Consider the following 25776-nt stretch of genomic DNA (forward strand, 5'->3'; position numbering starts at 1 on the left):
GAGATGTATTCAGCATTGCTGGCATGCTTGGCACTGGAGTAGGTGCTAAAAAAAAAAAAAAGGGCATGATACTCAGGCCCTGCCTCGCAAGTCTGTCAGGGAGACAGGACCTGGGTGTGTGAAAAGTTAACCAACAGTGCAATAGAGTTTGCATTAGCATTTGTATTGCTTCATATTTCTAAAGTAAGTAATGTTGCAGGACAGCAGTATTCTGTTCTGTACAATCCGTTCAGATTTCTAAGCATATGGACATTCATTTGTCTTCTCAATTGTTTCCCATTTTCTCTGCATACACAATACTTGCTGGTAAGAAATTTCAAGGGCTGCAAATTGGTAGGTCCTCTGTAATCAATGAAAATAGTTTACGACACTAGATCTTTGAAATGGTGTCTGCATACGCACACTTTGGGACTTGAAGAAACATTTCTTTTACTGTATAAATTACTGGAAGCCAGCGGTGTGAGATGAGGCAGGAGTGCTTTGTGGAATATCATTGGTTTGGAGAGTGTAGAGCTCTGTGTGAAGTGATTCTAGTTTTGGAACCTTTATGCAGACAAGATTCATGGAGCCAGATTGAGAGTCTGGTGTCCCTTCATAGATATGCACTATACAGAATGATATTTAAGACGTTCCCTTCCCAGAATTGTTCTAGTGAGTCCCTTGAGTGGAATTGTGTGCCTTTCTCTGTGCAGTTCTTGCAGAGAAGTTGAAATCACAGGGACAAGGCAATGCCTGGGCCGTCTGGAGCCCTGCAACGTTGCTGAAGGCGGTGCTCTGAAATTCGCTAGACCAGCCCTTCCCGGAGCATACTTGGAGGAGCGCTAGTCCTGGAAGATGCTCGGCCTTGATGGAATCCTGGGAAGTGATTTCTAGTCTAAAATATCCTCCTCCTCTCGGAGACAGACGGTACAGTTTAGCCTCACAAGGGCTCTCTGATAAGTCCTGAAATGAAAGGAACCTGTCATTTTCCAATATGGTATTCCTGAAATATTGTTCACCCTGGACCTGGACCCTTTTCCTCTTCAATATCGATTGTCCCACTGAAATACTGTTCTCCCTACATGAATTAGGGAATTTGGCTGTTGTTTTTGCATATCTTTCTTTAAAGAAGCCTTCGCCTACCTGTGTCTGGGTGTGGGTGTGGGTGTGTGTGAACCCATATGGCTTCTTAAAAATGATTTTTCAGGGCTCCTGCCATCCTTAAGAATTTGAAGGATTGGGTAAATTGTCATGGGGCTGGAAAGGAAACCATGCATATGGGGAATAGGAATTATGGCAGTGTAGGCAACACCTTAGGATATACCAGCAAGACCATGATTGGCCTAAGGCTTGAGCCCTCTCCCACCTATTTGTAGCTGTGACTTTTGGCCAGAACCACTTGTTCTCTCGAGGCCTTTGTTGCCAGATCTGTTATATGAGATGATCACTTGTTCTTACCTCACAGGGTTGTCGTGGGCAAAGTGAGGTAATGACCGTGCAGCGCTAGGTGTACTGTGAGGGGCACTGAAACTTCAGTAGATACTGACTGTTACTATTTTGGAAAAGAATAGATTGTGGCCAGCATTTGGGATGGTTCTCTGCTGATCCTACCTGGGCATGATAGAGGCGGTGACTGAAATCATTTTGAACAAGGTTGGTAGAGGTCCTGCTGGTAAAATGAGAGAGATTATAACTGATACCAGGTTAAGCCAGAAGCATTACCGCATCCCCGAGATGCGTGTGCGTGTGTGTGTTGATGTCTGCGAGGAGGGGTCCTCGAGGAAAGGACCAGAAGAACAGTAGCTCTCCCCGGAGTTGCTCCTCCAGATTGATATCCCATGTCCACTCTCGTCCCCTCTGCTGCGGCGGCTCTTCCAGTGGCCACTTTGGGGTGCAGTTCGTCAGGTCTTCTCTGCTTTTCACTGTGAACCGTGTCACCTCAAGCCCTGTTCCAGTACAGAGAATCACATGCATCACGAGGCATAGGAGAAAAATAATGGTTCCTGTGTGAGAGCTGACTTCACCCTGGGCCTGTTTGGGTAAACAGCATCTTAATGTACTGCAAAACATTGCCTCGTTTTCCTCGTCCAGGCCAGGGGGAGGCGGGGCTCGCTGCAGTCCACTGAGATATCCAGTGTTGGCATTTTCTGCCCCCAGCCATGTCCACATGGGAGGAAAAGGGGCTTCGTGGCGTAGGAATGTGGCCTGCTGCCAGCCACCAAGAAGTCACGCTCTGGTTTTACAGCCTCTGACCGTGTGTCAGAAAGACAGTGGCCGATTGGAAACCGAGGCAGCGCTATCGCTACCACTTGCCCTGGTTTGTCTTTGCCAGAAGACTTGCTTGCTGTTATATAGACATGTATTCATTTATCATTTATATATTTGATATAAACGTACCAAATTTGATATATACACAAATCAAACTCGCAGAATGCACACACATGTCACGTGTGATGTATATACGAGTTTATCAAAACTGATATCTACAAACATATCGGCATTTGAATACAGTGTTTTTTCAAAATGCGAACAAATGTTTTTCTGGTTCTAGAAATAATCATGTTGTACAGATTTCAAGCAGCAGGAGGTCCCATTAAGGAGAAGGGGGAAATGGGATGCCCTTGACCCCAATCTCCAGAGAGAATTGCTGATGTTTGCTCTGTCTGTCGTCAGAAGTTTTAAAAGCGTTTATGAATAAGCGTCACCCAAATTGGATGAAACTCTACTATAAAGCGGTTTTTACCCTAGTAATATTTCATAGTCATGTCTCGATGTTGGAAGCTACAGATTTTCCTTATCCTTTTTAAACTTCATAGTGCTACACTGAATGGTGATACCATAATTTATTTAACTAGGTAGCTATTAATGGACTTTTTATAGTTGTTTCCAATTTTTTTATGTAATGAACAACACCAGAGTGTTGTCTTCATATCTTTCTGCCCTTATCAACTTATCCAAGTTTTTTTCTTTACATAAGTCTTAGAAGCAGATCTCCTGGGTCAATAAGTGTGCCCAGTGTTAATTTTGAAAGGCTATCACAGGTTATACCACTCTAACAAATATACCTGTGCTCCTTTGATAAGTTTGTCATCAACATGGGGCATTTTTGACTTGGAGGTCATGATTTTAACTCACAAGGTTCTTGTGCTATTATTCAATCTCATTCTTCCTCATTTCTATCCGTATAACCTAGTTACTTCACGTACTTCAACAGTTTAAGTTATATAAGAAAGTCAATAGGAAAGGAAGAAATGTTGACCTCTAAACATACTAAATTAATTTTAAAAGTTACTTTTTTTTTTTTTTTTTTTCGGTACGCGGGCTTCTCACTGTTGTGGCCTCTCCCATTGCAGAGCACAGGCTCCGGACGCGCAGGCTCAGCGGCCATGGCTCACGGGGCCAGCCGCTCCGCGGCATGTGGGATCCTCCCGGACCGGGGCACGAACCCGTGTCCCCTGCATCGGCAGGCGGACTCTCAACCACTGCGCCACCAGGGAAGCCCAAAAGTTACTATTTTTTAACCCAAAATAAATACGGCAGTTTATACACTTGGGCTAGTATTAGTGGGCGTGCCTTTGCTAGAATGCTACATCGTGCTACCTCCTGGTTATTCCTTACTCCAGTGCCCTAACTTCCAACCAGACAAAATTTTAATTTCCCTCCGGTTTCCTAAGAGGTGGGATACATAGTATCTAAAATTGATAGAGAAACCTCCTATTGGTTTATCTTCTCAACACTAATGCAAATGACTGAAAGTCACAAACGAAAAATGTTCTTTCCCTCGGGAGATTCAAAAGAATGTTTATCTTTCGCACAGACTCTCATACAGTAAAATTCTGTTCTGTAGTTTTGAATATCAGCACATTTTCAAAGGGCCAGGAATATAAGCAGGTGGGTTACCACTTTGTGAAAAGTGATTGATGATGGAGCAAAGACTGTGAAACTCATGTTTGCTCTTCACCGACGGCTAAACCCAAAGAAGAGAATTAGTATGTCACTTACATATGTGCTTGAAGTCAGTATTATTCATTTCTCTTTATCATCTAAGAATTTCAACCTAGATCATAGAGTGTAATTGTACCAGGCACAGTATTGATGGGTCCAAGGCGCATTCTAATAGTGGGAGAGAATGTAAGTGGGAGAGTTGTGCCTAAATAAGCTTACTATGATGTTTTTAATTAGCCAATCACAGTTTTATTGACAGCAACTTGAACCACTATATCGTATTTTATATATTGTACTATTATAATACAGAAATAACTAGTGTTTTGAGGTGCTTGTCCAATGCCTGGATGATCGCCTCAGTTTTCATGACAGCTATAAGAGGTTACTGATGCTTCATTTCAAAGTTGAGGGAAATGAATCTCAAAGTTAAGGGACTTGCCCAAGTCAGCCAGGTAGCCAAAACTGAAACCTAATGTTCTGCCCGACTCTTGTTAAAGTCCTTGCACTTGACAGTAGTGCTCTCCTCACTGCCATGGTCAAGGCACTGATTGAGAATCAGTCGTTGTATCGGTCGTGACCTTGGTAGCATTTGAATAAAGGTCAAATTCAGTGTCATTGCTGTGCTGCCTGCTTTCCTGAAACGTTGCATCGCACCCTGATGTACTTTCTTGGCTGAAAACCTTCTTTCCATAAACTGCCTCAAATTGGTGATGGTTTATATGACAGAGAAATAATTTCCCACTAAAACAGCAAAGTATTGGATAAATAAGGCATGGTACTTTCATATGATTGGATTCTCTACAGCAGTGAAAAAGGGCAAGCTACTGCTACATGGAACTTGGATGAGTCTCACAGATACAGTGTTGAGTGAAAGCAGGTGGAACAAGAGACGAGTATAATTCCATTACTGTACATTTGTAATATTGAGATATCTGCTGGGAGTGGGTCATAAGGGAGTCCTCTGGTGTACTGGAAATACATGTCTTCATCTGGACTGTGGTGTATATATACATGTATGAAAATTCATACAGCTGTACACTTAAGATTTATGTACTTTACGGTTTTATGTTATATCTCAATTAAAAATCAACATAAAAAGTGAATCACAGCACACATTTCATCCAGGGCCTCAGTGTCTATGGAGGGGTCATTTATCCTATGGACCTCTGCATCTCAGAGTTGATGCCTCATGAGACCTCTTATTGGCATCCAACTTACGTGTGGGCCAGTTATCTGACAACCTTGAGAAGCTAATACACAGGCAGTAATTTAAGAATAATTCTGACGTTTCAGAGGAGCCAGTTTATATATCACTCCACCCATACACTGAGGCACATATACTACGCTCACAAGAGAACTCTCCAGGGCTCTACCTTCTAGTGACACTTAGCAAGGGTGTGTACACCCCAAGACTTTGGCCTTAATAGAACCTGGTCACCCAATTATTATTTAAAAGGACCAGCTTTGGGACTTCCCTGGCGGTCCAGTGGTTAAGACTCTGCGCTTCCACTGCAGGGGGCACAGGTTCAATCCCTGGTCGGGGAACTAAGTAGGATCCCATATGCCGCCTGGTGCGGCCAAAATAAAATAAAATAAAAATAAAAAATGAAAGGACCAGATTTAATCATTTACTAAGGGTTAGATTGTGTCGAAGAAGGCAATAAAGTAGACAATACCTTTTTCAAAAGTTTTATCTGAAATGATAAGGCAGTTGGAGAGCATAAAGGGGACCTCTCCAGGTTCACTGACAAACTACTTTTTGTGGCTCATTCTCTATACTGTTCTGCCAACAATTATTGCAACAGCGCCTCGCATCACAGTGCTGAACTCTGCAGGTTAACGTTCGAAAATAACTCGCACATTTCTCAGGGCACCCTTAACCTTTGGAAGTACTTTAGCAGTGATACCAAGATCTGAATAACACACCACCTGTGATAAACTGTCTCTAGATTTTGGACGACTTTCACGTGATGTATACAGATAGACACAGTTCATCTGCGATGCCATAAAACTGGGGCCGTTTCACGCCATCATTGAAAGCCTCCCTGCCTGGGATTTGAACCTATTGTAACAACCATCAATCAGTCAGTCATTCCCCAAAGGTTTTTTTGAAGGCTTAGTGTGGGAGAGGCTCTGGACTTGCTGCTGCAGGGCCTATTCCAAACAAAACTCAAAGTCTCGTTAACATAGTGTTGATAGTATAACTGCTGATACTCATATCGTATAACTCACAGCCTTTGAGGACATTACAGACAGAAAATTTTCATTCTCTTTTTTTCTTTTGTTCATCTGATAGATATATCTGCAGTCAAATATATTCTAGTTCAAGCATTGGAACTTACTAGATGCTTAGTAAATATTTGTTGAGTGTATGAGTTAGTGAATTAATGAATGGGGGAGTGGATGGTTGAAGGGATGGAGTTTATCACTGATAATTTAACAAAAAATATGTACTATTCAAAATTTATTGAATTCTTCGTATATGCTTGGCACTGTGTTGAGTATTTTATGTGGATTGTCTCATTAGACTGTCTCAACAGCTCTGTTAGGGAAATACTGTTAGTATCTCCATTTCATAGATTGAAGAAAATGAGGCTGATTTGAACGAAGTCACCGTGACTTTGAAGACTGTGTTTAATTAGGAGCAAATTAGGATTTGTTAACAAAGAAGGCAGGAAACTTGCCTTAGCAGTCCTTTATTAATTCTCCTCTTCCTCCTATTATTATGTTGTTGTTATTATTATTTGCTTTTGGCTTGCAAAACCTCCAGAGTCCCTTCAAAGAAAATAATACCAAAGCCCATCTCAGTGTAATATCTGGTCTTTAAGCTGTGGGGAGTAGTACCTGTTGTCAGACACATCCTTTCATCTTACCCTTGCAGGTCCACTATGGGAAGTGTGAGTCATCATCCACTGGCCCAGAGTGATTAAGTTAGTTACCTCAGGTCACACAGCCAGCATACAACCAGGGCTTGAATCAGATTCTTTGGACATAAATCCCAGAATTCTTTCAGCTCTCTAGATATCCTGGCTAAAGTTTTCTTTGAACTCTTTCTTCCTTATTTCTTTGCCCTTCTTTACCTCTTTAATAGCTACCTGTTTTGCTTTTCAGAAAACATCTGTTAGCGCCTACTCTCTGCTGGCACTAAGATAGAGCTGGTGATATAAAATCAAATTAAATAAAATGTTAACCAAATTTTCAGAAACGGAGACCTGATTGAAATAAAAAGGGATTTATTCGGGGTTTGCTAGGACTGCAGCCTGAGACACAGATTCAAGAAACACTTGACTTGTGTTCCACTGGGCTACAAAATGGAGGAGGCTTCTAAAGGCAAAAACCCGTAAGGTTACAGTTAGTTACATGAGTTGCTTATCAAGAATTATAACTGGAGCTGGCAAGAAGTAAGGGTGCTTGTTACGTGAGGATTGGTTGGGAGTTCGAAATGGTTGCATAGTCACAAGGGGAGAACTTATGACCATCAGTCTGCAGCTGGCAGGTGTTATTCTGAATATGCCTGGTGGTGTCCATGGCTCTGGTACAGTTCAAAGAAAGTTCAGGTTCTCAGTGGTGCAGGGATGTGTCTGAGACCAGATCCTCAATGAGAGCCCGATTCCACTTTTTTTTTTGAAGTTATGAATTGTATTTTATTTTTTTTATATAGTAGGTTCTTATTAGTTATCCATTTTATACATATTACTGTATATATGTCAATCCCAATCTCCCAATTCATCACACCACCACCACCACCCCACCACTTTCCCCCCTTGGTGTCCATACGTTTGTATGTCAATTCCACTTTTATATGCCTGAACTGTGATTACTCCATTATAATTTCAATTCATCACTGAAAGTTTGAGCCCTGTCTTCAGGGAGCTCTCAGCCCAGTCAGGAGGCAGGTGTTTAAATAGGTCATTAAAGTGAAGTATAGTAACTGCTATGAGAGAGCAGGTGTCACAGGTGGTACCTTGGTGACACTTGGAGGGGGTGAGGACCTCTGACCTGCTGGAACTTCAAGGACCCTCCAGCCTGGATTTTCTCTAGTGCACCGACCACCTAGGCTGCACCCTGACCTTCAGGTGATGACAGGCAGAGATTGGTGCTTGCAGGGAGCGAAACAGAGTGATGGTTAGCAAATACATGGGACGGGCCAGTTTGAACGGGCGCTCAGGGAAGGCTTTGTGATTGAGTCATATTGAACTGAGGTCTGAAAAGTGAGAACCTGCCCGGCATAGAGCTGAATGAGGAATCTTCTCGGCAGAGGGTCAGCGGGGCAAAGGCCTGGAGGCAGTGAAATGCTCGGGGTGTTTGAAGAAGAGGAGGGAGGCCAATGAGGCTGGACTGTAGTGAACCGTGGGAATAAAAAGAATTATTATTATTATTATATTATTATTGTGGGATAAGAACCTACAGGTGGCCTGGGCCCAGATCTTGGAACACTTTTAAGGAGGCCTGTGTTGTGATTGGATTTACTTTTTCAAAGATCATTCTCAGTGACTCTCAGACTCACCTAGAGAGCTTTTAAGCACCCAGGCCACTCCTCAGGTCAGTGGGAACAGTGTTTTGTCACTGTTGTTGTCTGTGTTTTTTTCTGAAAGCTGATTAGAAGGGATTCCAGTGGGCAGCCAGGGGAGGACCACTGGTGTAACTGCTGCATAGAGAAGGACTTCCTGGAGGGTGCAGTAAAGAAAGCAGGGAAACCAGTTAGGTGAGGCGGTCAGAGGTTGTTTAGGTTCAAGGTGGTGGTGGCCCGGGCTAGGGTCAGAATGGAGGAGCTGGCAAGAGGTGGTGGACAAATTCAAGTTATGTTGAGGAGGTAGAATCTTCTGGACTATTTTCTCTTCCCCGTGTCGGGTCTCAGTTGAGGCACGCGGGGTCTTCTTTGAGGCGTGAGGGACCTTTCGTTGTGGTGCAGGCTCTTCATTGCAGCACGCGGGCTTCTCTTCTCTAGCTGCGGTGCGCGGGCTTCTCTTCTCTAGTTGTGGCGCACAGGCTCCAGGGCGCGTGGGCCCTGTAGTTTGCGTCACGCGGGCTCAGTAGTTGTGGCGCGTGGGCTTAGCTGCCCCGTGGCATGTGGGATCCTAGTTCCCCGACCAGGGACCGGACCCGTGTCCCCTGCGTTGGAAGGCGGATTCTTCACCACTGGACCACCAGGGAAGTCCCTCTTCTGGACTTCCTGATGAATCATAGGTAGGTGGGGCAAGAGAGTGAGGAATCAAAATAATTCCAAGTTTTGGCGATTGGGTCTACTGGGTTGAAAGATGGTACCATTTTAATGAAATGAAATTTTGGCATGGAGGTCATGATGGACTGAATTGAGGTTGGAACCCCCAAATTGTTGGTCTGTCTGTAACCAGAAGTAGAGTTGTATTTATGTCTTGGTGTGTGTTTCTGTGTGCCTGGTCATGGTGCCTCTTTGGGGAAAGAGTGACTCTATCTACATTTGTTATGAATCTTGAATATGTTAGTCACTGGGCTAAACATTCATTTAATCCCCTTAACCACCCTGTGAGGTTATGGGGGAGTAATCCCCATTTTACAGATGAGGAAATTGAGGCACAATGGGATTGTAATCAACTTTCCCATAATCACACAGCCGTTAAGTGGAAAACTTTTGAACCTGGGTCTACTGACCTGGTTTCAGAAACTCTGCACTTAACCCCTGCACTAGCCTTAGAAACCCAGGTTGCTTTTTCAGGTGAGTTCATCACATTCAAGTACGGGAGATCCACCTGCATTGTTTCTAAGGAGTGATTTATTCTCAGGTTATTGTCAATGGCAGTTTTTATAAGATAAGCTTCTTCCTGCTTAAATGTTACCTGCACTTATACCCCACTGGAGCCATTTTTTCCAACTGAGCTGCTGGAGGAATTGAAAAATCCTGAGTACTGCTGCTTAAATAAGTAGACTACATGCTCTACGAAGAAGTCATATTATTTTCTCAAAGAAGAGGAAGTTGGCCCAGTGAAGCAGTGATTCCTCGGAACAAACTTTCTGGTTTTCCATTTTGTTCTGCTGCAAATGGCACGTTCTATCAATCAAGACCTGCTGGGAAAGATTTTGTCTTTGCTTGTTGCAATTTAATTTTATCCTCTGTTGAACTGAGGTGCATTTTAAATACAAAGCTGAACTGTTAGGTTAGCATTGATCTGTATCCTCCTTGAGATGGGGCTGGCCTTCGTTTAGACGTATCACTTACTTAAAGGGAATTTCTTTAATTTGTGGATTTGAAGACATTGGTCCACTTAAATCATCGTTTTGTATCCCCCTAAAACACTGTTTACCGAAGGCTCTTTAACCAGACACTGACAGCTTTAACAATGTCTGCTGAAAACAGTTTTCACTGGTCTCTTGGTGGATGAAGTGGGATGTTTGGAAGAGTTAACACGATGATTTTTTTTTTTTTTTTTTTTTTTTTTGCGGTACGCGGGCGTCTCACCGCTGTGGCCTCTCCCGCTGTGGCCTCTCCCGCTGCGGAGCACAGGCTCCGGACGTGCAGGCTCAGCGGCCATGGCTCACGAACCTAGCTGCTCTGCGGCATGTGGGATCTTCCCGGCCCGGGGCATGAACCCGTGTCCCCTGCATCGGCAGGCGGACTCTCAACCACTGCGTCACCAGGGAAGCCCTAACACGATGATTTTAAAGGACAGTGACAGGGAGCATAAGTCCCCCTTATAGTATCAGGCACCAGAGCCCTCCCATGAGTACATGATTTAGAATAGGAAATGCCCTGTGAGGTATTGCTTGGGAGAGTGGATTGATACTTAATCAGTCTTCAGAGACTACGCTATAGGAGCAATCATTCAGTGCTCCAAACAAAGCAGAGAGTAGAAATACCCCATCCAAAAGAAAAAAAAAAAAAAAAAGCATTGGGGTGTGTAATTAGTTTGCACTTGGCTTGCTTGCTATGACTCAGAAATAACAGCTGCTCACGCCTGTGCATTTTGCTGTGCACCTTGCCCAGGGACAGCTTTCATTAAGAAGGCGTTAGGTTTGGTGCTGCAACTTGCTGGTTTTCTATGTTTGCTTAAACAAAAAAGCTACTGAAAACTCTTTGCCCCAGAGTTGATTATCAGTGATTATTGGCTCCTCTTGGAGGTTGCTGATTATTTTTGCCATGTTTCCCTGGTTGGAACTTGGATTCTAAACATATTGCGTCCCCTCAAACTCTAGAAGCTGTGATGTAACATAGCAGCTCAGGTCTAAGAGTGGTCAGGGTTTATTCAGAAGGAAGGGGAGTACCTTTTAATAGGTGATGCAGAGTGAGGACAGTGGTGAAGTGTGGATTGTTTACAGAAGCCAGGGCCCTCATCCCCTCTGTGGGAGCTAGAACTAGACTCTCAGCTTTGTAAGGAGAAGCACTATGACTTGTCTGGTATCATATCCCAGTGCCCAGTTCTTGACATGTGAATATCTACTGCTGTATAACGAATTACTAGAAGCTGAGAACCTGAAACACACATTTACCATCTCACAGTTTCTGTGGGCCCTCTGCTTCATGGTTTCTCAGAAGGCTACAATCAGGGTGTCAGCCGGGCTGGTGTCTCATCTGAAAGTTCAGCTGGGGAAGGTTCTATCCCACTTCCACTTTAGGTTGTTGGCAGAATTCAGTTCCTCCAGGGCTGTCTTACTGAGGACCTCGGTTTCCCTTCAGTTCCTCACCATACCTGCCCATCTAGCATGGCTATTTACTTCACAGCCAAGTAGGCACCAGGGAGAGTCTGCTAGCAAGATGGAGGTGAGAATCTCTTGTTACCTAGTCATAGAAGTGACTTCCCTTTGCCTTTGCCGCATTCTACTGGTTTAAAATAGGCCACTTGGGAATTCCCTGATGGCACAGTGGTTGAGAATCCGCCTGCCAATGCAGGGGACACGGGTTCGAGTCCTGGTCCGGGAAGATCCCACATGCTACGGAGCAGCTAAGCCCGTGCGCCACAATTACTAAGCCTGTGTTCTAGAGCCCGCGAGCCACAACTGCTGAGCCCGTGTGCCACAGCTACTGAAGCCTGTGTGCCTAGAGCCTGTGCTTCGCAACAAGAGAAGCCACCGCGATGAGAAGCCCGCACACCGCAACGAAGAGTAGCCCCTGCTCGCCGCAACTAGAGAAAGCCCGTGCACAGCAACGAAGACCCAACGCAGCCAGAAATAAATAAATAAATTTATAAATAGGGCTTCCCTGGTGGCGCAGTGGTTGAGAATCTGCCTGCCAATGCAGGGGACATGGGTCCGAGCCCTGGTCTGGGAAGATCCCACATGCCGCAGAGCAACTAGGCCCCTGAGCCACAGCTACTGAGCCTGCACGTTTCGAGCCTGTGCTCCACAACAAGAGAGGCCATGATAGTGAGAGGCCCGCGCACCGCGATGAAGAGTGGCCCCCGCTCGCCGCAACTAAAGAAAGCCCTCGCACAGAAACGAAGACCCAACACAGCCAAAAAATAATAATAATAAATTTATAAATAAATAAAATAGGCCACTAGATCAGCCCAGCCTCAAAGAGTAGAGATTTGTAGGACCTGAATACCTGGAGTGGGAACCATTGGGGGATATCTTAGAGTCAGCCTGCCACAGCATGCAGTAGGCACTCAGCATATATTTGTTGAGTGAATGAGCCTAAGAGCTGGGTTCTTATGATTTGGGCTAAAGACATCCTATCAGCTTTTTTTCCCCCATCACATACTCTCTATATAAGATGAGCAAGGTTTGTTTTAATATTATATATATTAAATTATATTAATATTATATACCTATATGATATTTACATAGTCTTCCCCCATCTTTCATATGCCATCTGGATGCTTGGTTACTGGACTTAAGGTTTATCCAAAATGATGCCCGTACCTACTCCTAAGGAGGAATTTTTTCAAGGGGAGGATCAATCTGGCGACCCCTTTGATCTGATATGCTTTGTCTCTCATGTTTCTCTTGCTGCATACGTGGTGGGGATTTAAAACAGTCCCCACATCGTGCTGTCTGGATTCCCGAGTCTTTTGTAAATGGAGTGCCCCGAGCAGCTTTTTGCTTGGAGGGAATGAAAAAGCAAGGTTGAGGGTTCACATCTAATGTGTTTCAGTTGAAGTCACCGGCTACACGTGGAAGCAGTCAGCTCTGCTTTCTCCCCCAAGCCTTTGATATTGTTGGGGCTTTTCAGTGCGTGGCAGGATTATTAACAAGAGAAAGTCAACATTGTCCAGCATTGCCACACTGAATCGAGAGAAACTTGCCAGCGAGTCACTGAACCCGAAATAAGCTTCTCTTGCCCCAGGCTTCCCAACTTTTTTGTTGTTTGTTTAATTCCAAGGTCATGACAATATCTGTGTGAAATGGTTTGTGCTGTAGCTTAAGACTCTGGGTCACACTTTGCTAGGTTGGAATTTTTTTTTGCTTCTTCCCTGTTCAAGAGCAACCTTTACATTGAGAAGACTGGCAGGGGTGGGACAGGCAGGCTCTGGGACCCTGTCCTGAACTGCTGTAAACGCTTCCCCACTATCTTCTTGGCTCTGAAACACAATGCATTAAAAAGACAAAGAAGGACAAACATCACCATGTGGGGCCCTATGGAAGTTCCATTGGTCAGATGCCCCGGTCTGCCCATTCCCTCCCTCTCTTCTGCTTTGGCTTTGAAATTGAGTGAGTCCAGAGGCAGAGGAAATGGCATTGCATACCCAGCCCAAGGCAGTTTGATCCTCATGAAAATGAGAAATCACCTGTATTGACAATAGGCATGACTGCTGCTGGCAAGATCTGCACTTGTGCAGATTTGCTGCTGGGCCTTGCTATCACCCTGCTGGGTTGGTTTCTCCAGTAATAGACTCTTCCAAGCCAAGTCTGACAATTAAGTGGTAAATCCCCTCCGGTGAGCTGGAGAGGTGTGGGCAGAGGGATAGAGAATGGTCAGTTTAAGAAGACCAAGAGCGTTCAATTCATTTCTTCTGTGGCCTTCTCTGGCCGTGCATTTCAATTCTCTGGAGACGTATAACTTGTGAATTGACTGGTTTCCACGAATATTATGAATTAACAGGAAGTAAGCCATGTCCATGCTCAAGTTCCATTGGAAGTGAGGAGGGCAAATCCTATTAGCATTTATAATTGTGTTGCTCTTTCATGTTAATCCCTTCCCATGGCTGAGGAATTAGGAATTTTCTCACCTGCTGATGGAAACCAGTCCCAGGAGTGTGTGTGTCCTGTCAAGTGCTGGAATATAGATGATGATATGAGACTGTGACCTTCCCCTCTGACAGGAGCTCTTCCTTCTCTGGTGAGATGCGTCTGTGATATTTTGCATATCTATTAGATCTTGCTTAACTACGACGGTGGAAATTCATTCTTTGAAGTTAAACCAAACCTCCTGGCCAGAAATCCATACTTGGTTACTTGCTGTTACTTGATTGGGAAGTGAAAATCCTTCATTTCATAAAAAGTCCTACAGCCTTACAGAGCTCCTTCTTCATTGGCCATTACACCTTCTGGATCGTGTCTCTGTTTTCTCTTTGACTTTATGCCATGGCAGTTTGGGGTGGTAAATGCACCGATGCCTCTGATTCCACTGTTTGCAATCCCACTTCAGCAGTGACGGTCCGGAGAGAATAGAAAATGTTATTGGGGTGTCAAAAGGGAAAAAAGAAATTTCTGCATTAGAAACTGAGACGGTAGGGTGTACAAGAAGAAAAGTCATATTTCTGAGTATTAAAAAGAAGAGCCAACCAAAGAATGATGTTTTCAGTATAGATCAGTGGTTAGTAGTTTGATGCTCTTATCTTTTTTTTAATTAAGATTTATTTATTATTTATTTACTTGTTGAATTTATTTTTGGCCGTGCCGGGTGTTAATTGGGGCACACAGGGTCTTTGCCGAGGCATGCAGGATCTTTCCTTGTGGTATGCGGGCTCTTCCTTGTGGTGCTCGGGCTTCTCTCTAGTTGTGATGTGCGGGTTTCCTCTTCTCTAGTTGTGGCCCACAGGCTCCAGGGCGCGTGGGCTCTGTACTTTGTGGCGCACAGGCTCTCTAATTGAAGGCGCGCAAGCTCAGCAGTTGTGGCGTGTGGGCTTAGTTGCCCCGCGGCATGTGAGATCTTAGTTCCCTGACCAGGGATCGAACCTGCGTCCCCTGCATTGGAAGGTGAATTCTTGACCACTGGACCACCAGGGAAGTCCCGTTCTTATCTTCTTGAAAATACAGACACATTTCTGAAATTATTGACAAGCATTTATTTATTAATAAAGGAATCTGTTTGGTGCTGTGTCTCTGGAGAAGCCTTAACTGAAATGCAGTGTTGTAAAACAGCCAAGTTATGAATGGTTTTTGCTTGATAGCAACTTGAACTAAAACCTGGTGAGTGGTACCCAGGGTGTTGAAGTCGGAATGAAAGAAGCTGCAGCATCCTTGCTACATGGCTCTTTAGGTAAGAGCTGTGGAAGAAGAGAAGAATCAGATCTGAAATCAGACCTCCTAAGAAGTGCTTGCCCTTGTCCTGATAAACACTTTCGCTTCTGAATATACAGTTACCTGCTAACCATCAGCTTGGATGGATCATCATCTCTGCAATTGAGGAAGGATGTGCAGAATCTCTGGTCCTGCTGTTTGTCACTTTCCCCCGCGGCTGTGGTTAATGGTGTAGCCATTCACCCTCAGCAGGCATAAATCCTTTTTCCCACAAGAGGGTATTGGCTGGATACAACATTTATAGGACCAAAGGAGCAGCTGGCGATGTCAGTTTCAAGGCAGCTAGGTTGTCTTGGACATCCTATTTAGCAGATGGCCAGGACTTGATAGATGGAAGGTTATTAGGATCCAAGTCAAGGGCCACATGGCACCGTGCATGGGAAAAGTAAACGGCAGCACATCCGAATGCAGACACACAGTCTGGTGGGGCTTCTCTGCCTCGTGTCATTTTGCTTCAAGCAGGAATAAATGTCTGTCTGCCTGTAGAGCCTGGATTATCAACACATCTCTAGAGATTATCAGTAAGTTGGTTACTAAATTAATAATAAATCCTTATGTCTATTATTTGGGGAAAAAAATTTATGAAGTTTAGATTTCATCAGCATTTATATAAATTTGGCCTTTTGCCCAAACCTACATGGTTTCCTGTATTGCTAATGTCTCTTTGTCTTTTGGTTATATCCAAAGACAACTTAAAAGCTTTCATTTCAGAGCCCTCTGTTGCATCTGTATCGGAAGTGCCCTAAGCTAGGTTTTGCAGTGAGAGCACAAACTCTGCAGGGAAAGGGGGGGGTCCATTTCTTCTCGTCCATTTTAAGCTCATTTTTGCAATTGCTGCCCTTTCCGTATTACTGCGGAACTCCTTTGATCTTAAAGTGGAAGGAAGCAGATTTCAAGAGCTAGGAAAACTCCTCCCGTGGCTTTAGCGGGAGCAGTGTATACAAAAGGGAGTGGATGTCAAATAAAACATAAATTTGGATCATCTGAAATTCGAACTCAAGGAGGTACTGCTTTTAGAGCCAAGTGCATTGCGAAGTCTCAGGGCTAAAACTGCTGTTGTTTGACGTTCATTTACATTTGAACGTTTGGGTCGGGTCGTTGCCCTGTCATATCCAGCCCTTCCTGGATGTTGCATTTGTACTCAGCATTATACGCCAAGCTTCATGCATTTCATTCTCATAACATTATGAGATTTATCCCCATGTCACAGGTGAGGACACTGGAGCTCTAAAAATTGCATTTTTTCCCCACCCCTTGGCCTCCTCTACCCAGGGCAGAGACCGGAGTATGAACAAGGGTTGCTGCTACACCCTTTCCGTAGGCGTATTTCAAAGCTGCCCAAATTGCTTAGGTTATGTCCCTGAATATTTTTACGTGGCAAATTGGTTGAGGCAGTGAGTGGAAGGGAATATTTCAGTTAGGGTTATGCCTTTCTGGAACAAACCCACTTATTAACATGCTCTTTGGATTCTAACCCTGAGGTTTAGATCCAAGACATGAACTGGAGAGTAGGCTCTGTATTATTAGTAAGTTACTCCGACCAGCCAGTGATCTCCATTATTCTTTCTCTCTCTGTCCATCTTCTCAACCCCAACCGTATAAACCAGCAGTGGAGGCTGTGGAGATAAATGGGCATTGGAGAAGGCTTTTCACTTTCCAGATTGCTTAGAATCTAGGGTCAGGCTCTTGAGCTCAAATGAGACCAGGACTGAGTAATCAGGCACAGAGATAGTGTAGTCAGAAGCAACCAGAAATTGAAGATGGATTAGGTTATCAGCTTATTTTCCTTTTGCTTGGGCTACAGGCGTCATTGGTGGATGTAAGTCACAGAGGATTAGGAACAGTTTCCTTGAAGTTTCACATCATCAGATGAGACTAAATGCATTAAAGTGCCCTCCTGACTACAAAACGTCCCCCCACAGTTGGGATCAAAAATCAGTATCCATGAAATGTTGCCATGGTAGAGGAGGGGTTAACACAGTTTTGTAGAAGCACATGAGTTGATCAGGTTGATGGTAAATGTTGTGCCTTGTGATGGTGGCATCTCACTGAGAAACTTTCAAGACAAACTTTAAATAAGCAAAGTGTATTGGTTAAGAAAATTATTGATATTATAGCCTGTCCCCATCTTCCACCTCTGTACACAGTCATGAAACTCAGCTAAATTTTGCTCTGTAATCAATGATCCCAATTAGGTAAAACAACAATTACTTTGTTACTTTAGGTTGGCTGGGCGGTTCTTCTGGTCAAGGCCAGCTTGGCTGGTCTCTGCAGACTGCAGGTGGTCCATCTGAGGCTGAATGGTCTCAAATGGACTCACTCTCCTGTCTGGTAGTTGGCAGGCTGGGGGGTCTAGAATTGCTTCAGCCTGGACTGCATGTGTCTGCTCTTTGTGGTCTCTCATCCTCCAGTAGGCTAGCCTGGAGTTCCTCACCTGGTGGTTTCAGGATTTCAAAGATTCACAAGAGAGGATAAACCCTTGCATTCGCATCCCTGTATAAGCCTCTCCCTGCCTCATATTTGCTGTCCCTTTGGCCAAAGCATGTGGCCAAGCCCAGTTTTGTTTGTCTGTTTGTTTTTAATTATATAATTTATTTATTGGCTGCGTTGGGTCTTCGTTGCTGTGCGTGGGCTTTCTCTAGCTGCAGTGAGCAGGGGCTACTCTCTGTTGTGGTGTGCGGGCTTCTCATTGCAGTGGCTTCTCTTGTTGCGGAGCATGGGCTCCAGGAGCGCGGGCTTCAGTAGTTGCACCAGGCGGGCTCAGTAGTTGTGGCTCGCGGGCTCTAGAACGCAGGCTCAGTGGTTGTGGTGTGTGGGCTTAGTTGATCCACGGCATGTAGGATCTTCCCGGACCAGGGCTGAAACCCGTGTCCCCTGCATTGGCAGGCAGATTCTTAACCACTGCACCACTAGGAAATCCCCAAGCCCAGTTTCAAAGAGTGGAGAGGTTGATGTGCGTTCTTGATGGGAGGAGTGGCCAATCACATTGCCAAGATGCATGTGACAGGGATGGCAGGAGTTTGTGGCCATTTTGCTATTTCTCACATACATTAAAGTAACTTCAGGTAGTTGAACTGGCGTTAACATGTCTCGCAGACTGAATCTGAACATGGGAGAAAGAAGACCGTGTTTTTGCCTGTAACTTCAATTTGATATGAGATATTTCTGTGGGCTCTTACTTTGTTCTGTCACTTTTGAAGTTTGGCCATTTACTGGTAGACTCTCTTACCTTGCATTCTTGAGTTGTGTTTCCATTTTTGGTCATGTTTTAAAATTTTTGATTAGTCTGTGCCATGGTGCAAATATGATTGTTTTTCATTTTGTGGTATTCTGTGGATGTTTGCCTTTCAGAAATGTTTTGTGCTTCAACCAGTAGCTTGAGCTTCCTTTCGGGCAATTTTGGAGCTACACTCCTGGCAACTTCCAGAAATCTATCATTGTGATCTGATACACTGATCCTTTTTTTTTTTTTTTTTTGTAGTACTTGTAGTGTTTACAATGTAGTACCAAATTCCACCTCATTTTATTAGTCTATAAACATAATCCCATACATAATGACACCTGTGTTTGAATTTAGTCGTAACTCAGGGCTCCAGACATTAATATGTAACCACTGTTAACTCATAGAGCATCCAATCCGGGATTTTCTTTCTCAACTTCTGCATCGTTGGCATTGTGGGCCAGATAATTCATTGCTCTGGGGGGCTCTTCTGAACATTATGAGATGTTCAGCTGCAGCCCTGCCTCTACCCACTTGATGCTAATAGCCTCGCCCTTCCACCCTTACTTGTGACAACCAACAGTGTCAGCAGACATGGTCAAATATCCCCTGGGTGGGAATGGGGAGTGAGAGATAGGTAAAAATGCCTCCAGTTGAGAACCACTGCTTTAACTTGGAGACGATGAGGCAGAAGAGAGAAAGAAATTGTGAAGTATGACTTATTATTAGAGAGTAAACTAGGATTGGCAGCCAGACAGGGGGAATCTATAAGGGAGGAAGGGGTGTGGCCATTTTCCAGCTGCCTTAAAACTTAACCTAAGTTGGCCCTGGATTCATCTGGATTAACAGGGAAACATCAAGTTGGGTCTTGCTACACATTGAAAGTTTTGTCAGTATCTCAACGTTATTGTGTTAGAAGTGGATTAAATGTAAATAACACCCTGGGAAAAAATTTTTAGGAGATATGCTGACCATAGATAATGGATTCGGGGAAACTCTTTATTTGGAAAAAGTTCAATGTACACAAAAGGAGAGAAAATTGTATCATGACCCTTCTGATACTCATCACCTAAGATCCTAAATGATTGATTAATGGTCAGTCCTAGTGCATCTATACCCCGCTCGCTTCCTCTGCTATCTACTGAGTTATTTGAAAGCAAAATCATTTCATTTGTAGCTATTTTCAATATGTCTAAAAGAAAGAACTTAAAAACCAAAATTATAATATGCTGGTGGAATTTTAATCTTCTAGAAAGGACAAGAATGAGAATTTATGCCGAGTAGTATCAGAACATAAGGGGAAGGCGTGAGGGTTAAGATCAAAGAGGCTTGACATTTCTTCAGCAGATTAAAAACTCCGGGGGGTGGGGGAGGGGAGGCCCCGGTGGTCTAGTGGTTAGGACTTGACGCTTTCACTCTGGGGCCCAGGTTCATTCCCTGGTGGAGGAAACTGAGATCCCGCAAGCCCTGTGGCACCGCCAAAATTTAAAAATGTAAAAATAAAACGTAAAAAAATACTGCAGCGGGGAAGGGAGGTTGGAGACACTGTCTCTTCGAGCTCCTTTCCGCTCTACATTTTCCCTGCTCGAGTGACTCTTAGAAATGCCTCTTTGAGCATAAGTTAAGGCACAGGGAATCGGGATCCTTAAAAAGGAGAGTAAACCGGCAGGGAACAGATCCATTTTTAAAAAGAAGAGGAAAAAACCATAATCCCAAAAAGGTATTGAAATATTCAATCACTGATGGATTGCTCTCTGATGACTTTCAATGACATTTTAGCCGATTGGGGTCTACTTTTAATAAAACAAAGCAAGAGGATGGTCTGCTTGCTTTTTAAGATTTTGCTAGGACTGCAGTATTTCTCTCCTGTTCTAATGTATTCTGAGAAGTTTCTTTCTTTTGATTTAGACTTCCTCACTTGGTTTTATTATGTCATAAATCTCCTGTGTTTGGTGACAGCCATGGTGTATGAGCTTGCTAGATAGCATCTATTTCCCCCCCCCTTCTCTTTAGAAGATTAAACTGAGACTGTTGTGTCTGATGCCAGAATAGATTTAACCAACCATGTTTCCTTTACATATAGGTCAGTCCAAGGGACAATTCCGCACTGGATCCTATTATCCATGGGTTGAAGGGCGTCGTACATCATGGTAAGTAAGCTGCATGCACTTCCTCTTGCTGGGATGTGGAGGGCTAAGGTCTCCACCTAAAGGAATGGGTTATCTTGCAGAGGATGGAGTATGACACCCATTCCATATCCACTGATGTTGAAGGGCATGAGGCCCATTATTTGATGGGGAGAGAGCACATCCATTTATTACCTGCAAATGGATCTGGGTTAACAGTAAGCAGTTTGTTTCTCTTCAGGTACCACTCAGAATTCACGTGTTATAAATCAGAACACCCTAAGATGTACCATTCATACACGTTGAACCTGCCAGGTGCCTCATATCTATCCTAAAATTATTCCCTTTTCAAGTAACTTTTCATTTATGAATTTCTTGATTTGCCCCTCAGATGGAGGGGGAAAAAACTTAAGTAGCCGTGACAAGTCATTAAACTTTGCCGCCCGTGAGCAAGTACCCTCAGCTACTAGAATGGAAAATGCTAGGCCGTGTTCTGTGCGGCAGACATCTTATCCTCAAGCATAAAACGGGGAGAGAAAGTCAGATAGATGGGTTCTGTCTTACCCAACTGTTTTTTATTGGAGGAATTTCCCTGCAACTTGATTGTTGGCGATGCATCATTACCTATGACATCAGGATCCTCTAATTTCAAAAGTACCCTTGTCACAGGGAGGTGTGGAGATGAGAGATACTATAATGACTTGAAAGATTTTAATAATCTAATTAGAATTCCAAAGATATTGACAGAAATAGCATTAGTAACCTTACTACATCTCCCCTTCATCTCCATGGCTATGATAAAGACATCTTCACACCTTTCTGGGAGGATGTCTTTTGACATTAGCCAGTTCTGCAGAGCTTAACAAACATCTTACTCCCTTTTTCTCAGGGAAACAAAACGAGTTATCAGTGTTCCGTGGAAGCAGGTAGGATTTTGGATCGTTTTGCCCTTACAACTGTTCAATCATACAGCCAGTAACAATAATAAACCTAGTGAAAGTAGAAAAATAGGGTGACTGAAAACGCCTCATCGAGGTTTTCACTGTAGGAAACGTCCATCGCTTCCCAATTTTCATTTGTATCTCTGAAGAAATCTGCTCACGCAAAGCCGGGAAGTAGGTAGTATGGAAGTTTGCCAAGGGAATAAAACACTTTTGCCAAAACTTAGGCCGTCTGCCCCTTTGTGATTTGAGGTTGATAGCAGTAGTGGTGGGTGTGAGACGTAGGGAAATTTGCACTGGGCAGCCTCAAAAATGCACAGAAAGTTGATGTTACGGGCAACACGCTGTGTTCTCTGAGCTCCTTCCCAGAAGGTGCCCGGGAACTCTCAGTTCGTCAAACACTTTCTTGGAATTCCAGTCTATAATATAGATTATGAGGTTGGGGGTTTGAAATATACTAAATGATGGATAGATCTTCCTTCCCCCTGGCTCTTCATCCTGTTGTAATACAATCACCCTACGAAGAATTCTGGAATCTTCAAAACAGGTACCTTTTCTTCAGCCTGAGAGGCAGCGTTCCATCAGCTATGGCATTTGAGTGGGTCTGCGTAATCTCATTTCCACAATGATCATTGCAGGACATTTCATATGTTAAAGATAAGCAGTAGCCTTTAGCCCCCAAATGGCAGGAAACTCACTGCGTAGTGACCATTCGGTTCATGACCTGTGCGCCAGCATAATCGTGTAATCCTTCCTCATTATCCACAGTTAGCCTCTAAGAGGCAGTTATATGCAGGAATATGATACCTGTTACTGGGAGGATGACAGAGATGCCCAGGATGAGGTTTCAGCTCTACCTCCTAATTGAAAAGTCAGAGGAGACCTGCAAAAAATACTTACCTGCAAAGGAAGTTCACTTCTTTTTTTGAAGTTTTAGAACTGAGCATTTATTTCAGTATAACAGAGAAATAATTATCCCCTGGGAGGGGAGGGCATATATTTTCTTTAACACACAAGTGAATGTGTTTGTTAATCATTGGTATTTGACAGGAAGACGTGAGCATTCCTATTTGTGGGCATGTTTGGTTCAACTTTAGTCTTCTGGTAAAAGTCTGCTCTTGGTTTGCTCCCATGTGGCTGGCATAGCCCGAGAATTATTCCTCGTGCCCAGTTCTGGAGTTCAGATCAAGGTTTCTAACGTCTGGCTTTTATCCTGATCGTGTTAAGTAACTTACACCACAAAGGGTGCCCAGACATGTGCCAAGGTGAGGTGAGGAACTGCAGAGTCGCTCTGTGAACACAGCAACCTAGCCCGGGAGGAAGTCCCAGCAGTTCTGGGGGAGAATTCCTTCCATGCGCCATCACCGGCATTATCAGGGTGTTAGGGTGGAAAGAGCATGGGCTTTGGAGCCAGACAGGCTTCGGCGGGGATCTCAGCTTTGCCACTCACTAGCTGGAACTATGGCTGCCTCTTTAGCCTCTCTGAGAAAGTTTATTGCTTTATTCAGCAAAAGTGTTGCACGCCCACTGGGTGTGAGCCCTGGGCTGATGTACTGGTGAAGACAGACAGACACAGGCCAGCCCTCAGGTACCTGGAAGGGAGGTGAATGCCACCCCCTCTCCCTCCAGCCTGCCTGGAGCGTTACCCCTTCCAGCCTTTATATCTGCTGTTGCTGGTTCCTCTGTCAGAAAAGTTCTTCCCTCAGCTCAGAGCAAGTGTCTCTCCCTCTAATTATTTCAGGTCTCAGTTTGGATCTTACCTCCTCAGACAATTCTTTTTTTTTTTTTTTTGGCTGCGTTGGGTCTTCGTTACTGCATGTGGGCTTTCTCTAGTTGTGGCGAGTGGGGGCTACTCTTCTGTGTGGTGTGTGGGCTTCTCATTGCAGTGGCTTCTCTTGTTGCACAGCATGGGCTCTAGGCATGTGGGCTTCAGTAGTTGTGGCACATGGGCTCAGTAGTTGTGGCTCACAGGCTTAGTTGCTCCGCGGCATGTGGGATCTTCCTGGAGCAGAGCTTGAACCTGTGTCCCCTGCGTTGGCAGGCGGATTCTTAACCACTGCACCACCAGGGACGTCCCTAGGAAGAATCTTGTATGTTCCTTTAGCTGAAATGGCAATGAGGAATCTGGTCCCACCAGCCAACCATTGGCGTTTGGTCAGTAGGGTCCTCTGTGAAGCAGACACCAAGATGGAATTTTAAGTGCAGGTGAGTCTTTTGGCAGGGAGGGACTGCCCAGGAAGGATAAAGAGGAGAGGGAGAAGGAGTGGGTGGGGAGAGCACTGGGACCCCAGTGCAGCTCTGATGCCTCTAAAGAGAGGGAACCTAGGAGGACTGGCTGAAGGCAGCTCTAAGAAAGTCTTGGCCGGGACCTTGGAGAACGCCAAAGCCAAGACTGCCCATGAGAGGAGTCCTCTGTTGGGCAGCAGTGGCCCAGCCCTACCAGGTGTGGTCATTGGCTAGAGCATCCCAGCGAGAGCGGCCTCCCTGTGAGCGCCGAGGTGTGTCCGAAGGCATAGCAGCTTGTCTCTAGAAGGAAGATCTTAGCGGTGTCTCCTGTGGCTGGTCCAGAGGTTGCATCTTCCTTCCAAAGACATTTTCCTCATCACCTTGCCAAAAAGTTGTTGACTTGGTCCTCTCACTTTTAAAATGCTCAGAACTTCTTACAGTCACTGCTTGTTCCTTTTGTGCATAATTATTAAGTGCTTCATCTAAGTACACCATGAAGCTAGGCAGAGAGAAAGCACAGCACGCATGGACCAGCCCTCCCTGAGTTTGTAGACACTCAGGAGAGATATATGGTTAAGCATGTAATTACATTAAAGAGTGAGGAGGGACTTCCCTGGTGGTGCAGTGGTTAAGAATCCGCCTGCCAGTGCAGGGGAAACAGGTTCAATCCCTGGTCCAGGAAGATCCCACATCCCATGGAGCAACTGAGCCCGTGTGCCACAGCTACTGAGACTTCGCTCTAGGGCCCACGAGCCACATCTGTTGAAGCCTGTGCATCCTAGAGCCTGTGCACCACAACAACTGAGCCTGCATGCTGCAACTACTGAAGCCCACGTGCCTAGAGCCCGTGCTCCACAACAAGAAAAGCCACCACAATGAGAAGCCCGCGCACTGCAATGCAGAGTAGCCCCTGCTCACTGCAACTAGAGAAAGGCCGCACGCAGCAACAAAGACCCAACGCAGCCAAAAATAAATACAATTATTTTTAAAAAAGAAGAGTGGAGAGCAGCAGATTTAACTTAGACTTGGGGATATAGACCAGGCATTGCAGACAAAGTGACCGTGAAGACCTAAAGAGTGCATAGAGGTTGTCCAGGCAGAGAACGGAGTATAAGGTCCCAAGCAGCAGCAGCACAGAGGTGGCATGTTGGAGACTCTGAGCTCTGGGACCTTGCTACTCTCGTGCAGGGGAGCTGGGGAGATACCTAGAAACCTCTTGGAAGCAGAAAGTGCTCTTTCTTTTTGTTTTGTTTCTTTTTTTATAAATTTATTTATTTTATTTATTTATTTTTGGCTGTGTTGGGTCTTCCTTGCTGTGTGCGGGCTTTCTCTAGTTGTGGTGAGCGGGGGCTACTCTGCATTGCAGTGCGCGGGCTTCTCATTGTGGTGGCTTCTCTTGTTACGGAACACAGGCTCTAGGGACACGGGCTTCAGTAGTTGTGGCGCATGGGCTCTAGAGCTCAGGCTCAGTAGTTGTGGTGCACAGGCTTTGTTGCTCTGCAGCATGTGGGATCTTCCCAGACCAGGGGTCGAACCCGTGTCCCCTGCAATGGCAGGCGGATTCTTAAACACTGCGCCACCAGGGAAGTCCCAGAAAGTGCTCTTTCTTAGGTGTTCATTTTTCTATGTAAATTGTGATTTTTACAAACTTGGAAGCATGAAAAAATATAAATAGAATGAAGAGAGGTGATTTGCCATTGATTCTGGTCCTGTCTATCCATTGAGCCATAGGTGGAAGCATTAAAATGTATCTAATCAGGGATTTTATTTACGCTACCGCCAGCATACCCTGGAAAGGAAAAAAAGTTGTGACTTTTTTTTTTGCGGTACGCGGGCCTCTCACTGTTGTGGCCTCTCCCGTTGCGGAGCACAGTCTCCAGACGCGCAGGCTCAGCGGCCATGG

At 44.7% G+C, this 25776-nt stretch overlaps 1 protein-coding gene across 3 annotated transcripts in view; it reads left to right on the forward strand.

The window, feature by feature from the left end:
- The window catches only part of PTPRG (protein tyrosine phosphatase receptor type G), a 717425-nt gene that overhangs the window by 525765 nt on the left and 165884 nt on the right, over nt 1-25776 (forward strand). For all 3 annotated transcript variants that reach the window (XM_024746428.1, XM_024746430.1, XM_024746429.1), the window contains exon 6: nt 20664-20730. In XM_024746428.1, coding sequence (XP_024602196.1) covers nt 20664-20730 — 67 coding nt within the window. The remainder of the gene's footprint in view (nt 1-20663; nt 20731-25776) is intronic.

Source organism: Neophocaena asiaeorientalis, unplaced genomic scaffold (assembly GCF_003031525.2).
Source record: "Neophocaena asiaeorientalis asiaeorientalis breed wild unplaced genomic scaffold, Neophocaena_asiaeorientalis_V1.1 scaffold251, whole genome shotgun sequence".
In the NCBI taxonomy this organism is placed as follows: domain Eukaryota; kingdom Metazoa; phylum Chordata; class Mammalia; order Artiodactyla; family Phocoenidae; genus Neophocaena; species Neophocaena asiaeorientalis.